The sequence below is a fragment of the Phallusia mammillata genome, chromosome 5 (genome assembly GCF_965637545.1).
Source record: "Phallusia mammillata chromosome 5, kaPhaMamm4.hap1.1, whole genome shotgun sequence".
Lineage (NCBI taxonomy): Eukaryota > Metazoa > Chordata > Ascidiacea > Phlebobranchia > Ascidiidae > Phallusia > Phallusia mammillata.
The window spans coordinates 7220333-7228134 of NC_137256.1; the positions used below are offsets into that span (position 1 = coordinate 7220333).

At 36.2% G+C, this 7802-nt stretch overlaps 1 protein-coding gene across 1 annotated transcript; it reads right to left on the reverse strand.

Annotated features, from left to right (window-relative positions):
• Positions 1–906: 906 nt before the first annotated feature.
• LOC145230065 (uncharacterized protein C3orf38-like) lies at positions 907–7272 on the reverse strand. The gene is made up of 5 exons (XM_080095433.1): positions 6920–7272; positions 3870–4035; positions 3417–3517; positions 3244–3354; positions 907–2829 (listed from the first exon to the last, which is right to left on the reverse strand). The coding sequence occupies exons 2-5, from the start codon at positions 3988–3990 to the stop codon at positions 2368–2370; spliced, it is 795 nt and encodes a 264-aa protein (XP_079951559.1). The 5' UTR covers positions 3991–4035; positions 6920–7272; the 3' UTR covers positions 907–2367.
• Positions 7273–7802: the final 530 nt, after the last annotated feature.

Genomic DNA, 7802 nt, shown 5'->3' on the forward strand with positions numbered 1-7802 from the left:
GCAACACACATCAAGTCTCATTTATCTCAAGGGAAGCATACAATGGAAAAGAGAAAGATCAACGATAAACATTGGCTTTTAATCTGATACTCGTTTTTCGTGCGATCATTCCAGAACAGTACCTTCTTTTACTCACATCAGTTATTAGTTTGTTTTAAGTTAAACGCTTGCAAAGATATGCAGCACTGCAATGGATTGCACAACTATTTCGATACACCCGGTTTACGCAACAGCCTATCTTATGGTCAGGCTGTTGGAACATATCAGGAAGACGGGAACATGTAACAACGACACTGAATATGTACTCCCAATAGTTACTGAATCATTAGAACACATGGAACAGTAAAGTTCACCGCTCAATACCATATGTCACAAAAGCAGCATATAATTTCCATGTAGCGAAAAGTCATGCTTGCAAAGTTAAAATTTTCCATTACCTAATGCTTAGCCAAACCAAAATGCCAAAATGATGGCTTGGAAGCACTTGACCGCTACAAGCTGCAGCGCGTTTATCATCTTTCCACCAATTGTGCCCATACCTTTGTCGCGCTTTATAACGTCCCAACGTTGCGCAGCTATTTCCGGCATGGTGAATATTTTAGCGCAATTGTGCTGCTACGATTTGTATCAACGGCGAAATAAACTCAACTCAACGCAACAAATTTCACTTGACTGTAGAAAGCTTGAGAATAACCAATGCTGGTGGGTTGATGGTCCAATTTGGTCGCATCGTTGTAATACTAGACTTTCCAACGAAAGAAACGTTTGACATGATTATAAGAAATGAAATTGATCTATTTCCTTTTGTAAAAACATTTTTCCTAAAAAATTACACAATTCAATGTAAAAAACTTTTTGTTATCATGTTGTAAGACTACCTAAATGCATATACAGAGAAACAACGAACCACATGCGAAAAATTTATTAAGCAGTAAAATAATAGATCAGTGAATACCGCGTACGAGGGGTTCAACGTAAATTGAAAGATTAAAGCAGACGATGATGAAGAAATATTTACAGAAGAGAGCATTCAGACTTTGATTTTAGTTGGCTTACAAAAATCATTTATAAGCTATAACTGGTGATATTAGAGCAGAATAATTTCCTGATGCAAAAGGCTCTGCTGCAAACAAGCATCACTATTTTGGACAGTTTATTGCATTATAAAGAATAAAAATCACAAAAATTAATATTGTGCTACTGAATTTTATTTTTACAAAACCAATACAACCATTTAAAATCCACAATAACTCAACACTTCAGGGGACGTGGGTAAAAAAGCAAACAAACAGATAAATAAACAGCTTTGTTAAAAAAAATCACCTAATGGTCACATGAATAATTACTGCATAGATGCAAATCATCAAAAAACTAGAAGGGTGGCTTAGCACATATTGCCCTTGCACATACACTATGATCTATTTTAAAACATAAATATATTTCCTATGCTTATTTTGTATTGGGTCCCATATTAGCAATCGTCTTTTATAACCTTGGTTGTTTCTGCAAGCAAAAACTCATGGGCCCCCACACATGCAAAGTTGTAGATAATGCATTTCAATAGATAACAATGAGTAAGTTTGGTATTGTGAAGACAAACACAGTGATTGGTACTGTGCACATCTAAATATGCTATATGGAGTAAAAACTATTTAAATTAAAAAACTCATTTTAGGGGGCTAGTAGAATAACTAATTGAGGTTCAACACACACAAACTTAAAAGTAGGAAACCACAATGACTCAATCAAACATTTGATAGAAAAACGAGTCGGACAAACTTCGGGGAAAAATACCCATTTTAGGGGGCTAGCGGGTAAATACTGGGGTTATCAACAAAAACAAAGTGGGATGCACATCTACATAACTACATCTACCATCTGTGCAAATTTCAGCCAAATTCATCAAACATTTGATGGAAAAACGAGTCGGACAAACTTCGGGGAAAAATACCCATTTTAGGGGGCTAGCGGGGTAAATACTGGGGTTATCAACAAAATCAAAGTGGGATGCACATCTACATAACTACATCTACCATCTGTGTAAATTTCATCCAAATCCATCAAGGATTTGATGGGAAAACGAGTCGGACAAACTTTGGGTAGAAGAAAAAAAAAGAAAAAAACAAAAAACATTTTGAGTAAAATCAATGTGTCCCCTTCAGGGAAGGGGACCCATAACTACTAAGTTTTGTGTAGTCAGTACGTATATCAGTACATGAGAATATGTTTGTGGGTTGCCAATGAGCAGTAGAGTAAAGTTACTCATGTTTGCATAAAGTAGCATCGGTAACTGTTACCTGATAAAAGGAAAGACACTTGGTACCAAAAAAGTGCATGATATGTGTATAATTAAAGAAGTTTAAGTGTTTAAGCTGCGTTCTTTTTGATGTCAAGATCACATCGTTTAATAGTCCACTCACCCATAGAGGTCTGTTGCAAGTGAAAGGTTTGTTCAAACTTTGCAATAGCTCGACTCAGCTCAGGAAATACTAGTTTCTTAACATCTCCCTTTACAGTAACCACCACAACAGAATCACTTAAAAAACTTTCAAATTCTTGTTTAAAAAAGCACAGCTTTTGGACTCGTGCAAGATCAGCCAGTGCTTGTGCACACATTTCAGCACCGATGTAGTTTTCTACACTGAAGTCATTCAAATCCTCGCTCACCACTAGTTTACAGTTTTCATCAAAATACGATTTCCCCAAGGAAGTGGTTTCAGAGTCACGAGCCAACTCTTTTAGAAGTCCATAAAATAAATCCAAAAACTCTGCTCCCAGTTGTTCACTTTCCTCTTGACTAAGTGAACTTCCCGATGAAGCGGCACTTGCCTAAAACCAAAGTGTTTAAAAGTCAGAGGGTTGGAATAAACAATTAATTTAAAATTCCAACAATTAGGTGCTTTTACACAAAACTTAAGTTTCATAATAATACTTGATTTATGTTTTTTTTTAAAACTTGAAAATGTAGTATAAAGCAACTGATCTTATGATGCTAAACAACTCAAAAAATGCAAGTTATGGTACCAAAAAGATTTTAGTCACCTAAAACTCTCATTTCACTCCGACTTTATTTGATGCACAATTATAGTAAATAGTGAACAAAACACTATAGTATAAACAAAACATTTAAATGTTTGTTTTTAGGAATGGCCAAGCACAATGCATCACTTTAAATCTGACTCAGCTTTACCTAATTATAATTGAGCAGATTTAGTTGCAAAATAAAAACTAACATATACTAACTTGGGGATTAGTTGAGGGGTTGGGAATGGTGACACCCATAAGGATATCCCAGTAACTTAAAATTGATTGGATAAGACCATCCTTTTCTTTTTTAGGGTCCACTGGTTTTCCCTAAAGAGTAAAAAAAGTTTAAGTAAAAAATGCAACATCACAATATTTATGCACCTCCTGACCTGTACGTGCAAATATTGAAAAAGAAAATCTCTTTTCATTTTTTTCCTCTGCAAGAGCTCTTGGCCAGAATTTGAAAAACGCAAAATAACCTCTATGGCTTCTGTGTTAAAAAATTAAAGTTTTTAAAACCAACAAAATTGTGTCTGTTTGATTTTATGACCATCATTAATCACTTCAAAATACAATGAAACATTGTACATTTGGGAACATATTTTTTTTTAAAATTGACTACACGAGTGAATAAAAACATTCAATTCGAGAGACAGATCACCCATGGTTATATTACCAACTTTATAATTTCTGTTTTCACAAAAGTAAAGTTGCATGTACAACTTAAAGTTCAATGGAAATAATACTAAATCTCTCATTAGGGATCGCACTGTTTAGTCTTGTTGGTGAGCAAGATCTTAAAAAACATGCACACAGTTTGAAAACAAACACATCACACAAACCTTCTACTGTTGTGGTTGTAACAAGATTTTTTGTGACAGTATTTTTCAATGAAACAATATCATCAGGTGGTAGTAGCCTCAAAAGGTTTTCACATTGCACATACTCAACACCAGTAAGCATTTTTAATTGCAATCAAACAAAAAAGTCATTCATGCATCAATCAGTCTGTAAAAATGGTGGTAAAACTGTTATAAACATCCAAAACAATACAATAAACAAATGCTTCTTTGTCAGGTGTAGTAAAATTTCACAAAATAAGTATCACAAGATGATCTCTACAACAGTTTATTAAAGAAAACACACATTTAACTCTTTTATGAGGCTAAAACTGCTAAATGTTGTCTTGTGATTAGTGTTACAATACCCATTATTTAAAAAAGCCTTGTTATCACCGGCACCTAGCTTCTTCGCCCAGCACCTTTCACTCTGCTTTTTATTTACCAATTAACTCTTGATTAAAGGTTAGATTATTAAAAGTTTTTGTTCACTTCATTATCTTAAAGTTGACTCATAACCTCTTATACCCTGCTTTGAACCGGTATTTGCTCTTATGGTTCACTTTCACTCAAGTCGAAGCCTTAGTAATCTCTGCTCACAGTAAATGTTTTTCCATGTTATCACTTGTTGTTTCTGTCACATTGTTTAACCCAAACTGTCTACCGATAGTTTATTTTGCTATGTGCAGCTATAATGTGATCATCTCCGGTAAAATACTGATTTGACCTGTCCTATACGTAATTGCAAAAACACCTACTGATGATAATGACCAATAAACGTGTTCGTCATCACGGTACTCATAAAAATTCTGTGGGCGTCTAACACAAAGCGCTGAAAACAAACATAGAGGACATCCAAACACTAAAACCAAAAGCGGAAAACACTGGATTTGGTTCGCAATCGCAATACACAAAATATTTCAGATTTTGTTTGGTAACTGGTAATGTCTTGTATTTTTGACAAAAATGATTGAAGTTCGTAATATTTGGCAAATTCCATTGATAACTACTATCCACTATAGTTGTTCATGAATATTTAAGATGTGGCTATTTTGTCATACACAAACAAACCGTTGATGGAAATATCTTTTTCGAAAAATAATAATTGGGAGGGTTTATTTTGAGTGAGTGTATGTATGTATTTACTTTTAATGTACTCTTTATTCCAAACAACACAAAAAAAAGTGTTGTTTTAGGCGAGAGTTTACTTTCGAAAATGGGGGATTCCCAGCCACAAATGTCTCATCCGACCAGTGATGACTGAAGATTAACCTACTGGCTTGCATATATTATAACGTTTTGTGCATATAACATCAGTATTTTAGTGATAGCAATTTATTTCAGTGTATAATAACCAATAGCTATGCGATGCGTCGATTGACTGTGTGAAGCAGTGGCTTTCCACCGATTTCGTACCGCCACCCATTTTTGCAACCAAATGTAAATTGCGGCCCCCAAAAAAATATTTTTCATAATTACTAGAATAAGCCTACACTTTGGACAAAGAGAAAATGGTCTAAGTTTGCTGGTCCTGACACTTTTTTCACACATAAATCATCCTTTTACACCACACTGGCCACTTTACCTGATAAAAGCAATCATGTATTATTCAATTTTAATGCTTTCGTGGTGAAGTTCATTTGGCCACGCAGAGCTGTGGCACTTGCATTGAATTATCCTCTTAATAGTGATGTAATAAAGCATTTGTTTTTATTGTAATAGCGATAATGTGATACAAAATAAGTTAAAAGAGCGAGGATTTAAATGACTTCAGTGTAGAAAACTACATCGGTGCTGAAATGTGTGCACAAGCACTGGCTGATCTTGCACGAGTCCAGAAGCTGTGCTTTTTTAAACAAGATATTCAAAGTTTTCTATGTGATTCTGTGGGGGTGGTTACTGCAAAGATAGATGTTAAGAAACTAGTATTTCCTGAGCTAAGTCAAGCTATTGCAAAGTTTGAACAAACCTTTCACTTGCAACAGACCTTTATGGGTAGGTGGATTATTGACTATGTGATTTTAACATCCAAATTAACGCAACTTAAACACTTTAAGCACACATCAAACTTCTTCAATTAAGTACACACAATGTACTTTTTTGTTGGCACCAAGTGTCTTTCCTTTTTTATCAGGTAACAGTTACCGATGCTAATTCAAATACAAACATAAGTAACTTTACTGTACTGCTCATTGGCAATCTACGAACATATTCTCATGTACTATGACTAAATAGGCCTATACGTACTGACTACATAAACCTGCCCATATGTGGATGCTGCTGTACAAGTTGGCCCTGGTGTAAGCACAAAGGAATTACAACACATTAATTACAATCGACATCACAGACAGCAACACGGAACTGGCGATTAGAAGAGTGGCGCTGACAAAAAAACAAGAACCGCGTGCATGATGTATTCTTTGTACAAGTTGTTTGGCAGTTATGTTTTTGATTAAATTACTTGGGAAGCCGTCTAAAACTGCGAGCCCACTGAGCCCACTGAACCGCGTAGCCAACACTTAGCCCGCGTAGCCCACAAGATGGCCGCTTAGCTTACACGATGGCCACTTAACCCGCGTAGTCCGAACTTAGCCCGCTTAGCATACCTTAAAGTTAAACAAATACAGCTTAGTGCGCATAACCCGCTTATAGCCCTAAAGTGCGCTTAACCCGCTTATAGCCCTTTGGCCTGGTTTCGCTTAGCCCCTGTTATAGACCTATTTAATCCGCTATGGCTTGCTTCAGAGTTGTAAACGGGCCTGAAATTGGAGCCCGAACCCGAAAGCACAAGTCCGAAACCCAGCCCGAACCCGATTCGTTTTTGAGAAGCCCGTTTACTTAGTAACTTTCATATTTTGCATGACCCTGGCCTTGTTAATAGTTTAAATAGTTAATTTCCAATGTAGTTTCCTAAATCGCGTCATTACAATGCGCCAACCTCATCCTGTGATGTGAGTCCCTGTCACACAACGCTTTTAGTAACGGTGTAGCTGCGCGCGGTCCCGCAATGAATAACACGGCCCTGGACTGACTATTGGTTTGGAAATGTTCACCTGCGTCAGTTGAGCTTCTTGGGCTGTGTTATTATTTACTTGAAAGCTTGTTAATTCTTCTGCTTCTCGTGGTTCACATCGGTCGTCTGCAGTGGCGAGTAAGTTCATTATTACAATTCTTAACGCTTGCTGCATAGAGCCGACATGATCCACAAAAGATCAATTTAGTTCTTGTCTTTTATTCTGGTTACGCAACACACATCAAGTCTCATTTATCTCAAGGGAAGGATACAGTGGAAAAGAGAAAGATCAACGATAAACATTGGCTTTTAATCTGATACTCGTTTTTCGTGCGATCATTCCAGAACAGTACCTTCTTTTACTCACATCAGATATAAGAGAGATAAAAAAACCTCTTTCGTACTTTGCTCGTATGGGGTAAGAGAGATAAAAAACCTCTTTCGTACTTTGCTCGTATGGGATATAAGAGAGATAAAAAACCTCTTTCGTACTTTGCTCGTATGGGATATAAGAGAGAGAGATAAAAAACCTCTTTCGTACTTTGCTCGTATGGGATATAAGAGAGAGATAAAAAACCTCTTTCGTACTTTGCTCGTATGGGATATAAGAGATAAAAAAACCTTTTTCGTACTTTGCTCGTATGGGATATAAGAGAGATAAAACCTCTTTCGTACTTTGCTCGTATGGGATATAAGAGAGAGATAAAAAACCTCTTTCGTACTTTGCTCGTATGGGATATAAGAGAGAGAGATAAAAAAACCTCTTTCGTACTTTGCTCGTATGGGATATAAGAGAGAGATAAAAAACCTCTTTCGTACTTTGCTCGTATGGGGTAAGAGAGATAAAAAAACCTCTTTCGTACTTTGCTCGTATGGGATATAAGAGATAAAAAAACCTTTTTCGTACTTTGCTCGTATGGGAT

Coding starts and splice junctions, on each gene's coding strand:
- LOC145230065 (XM_080095433.1), bottom strand. CDS start 3,990: ATGCTTACTGGTGTTGAGTATGTGCAATGTGAAAACCTTTTGAGGCTA. Junction 3,518..3,869: donor TACAACCACAACAGTAGAAG/GTTTGTGTGATG, acceptor TTTTTAACACAG/AAGCCATAGAGGTTATTTTG. Junction 2,830..3,243: donor ACCCCTCAACTAATCCCCAA/GTTAGTATATGT, acceptor CTTTGGTTTTAG/GCAAGTGCCGCTTCATCGGG.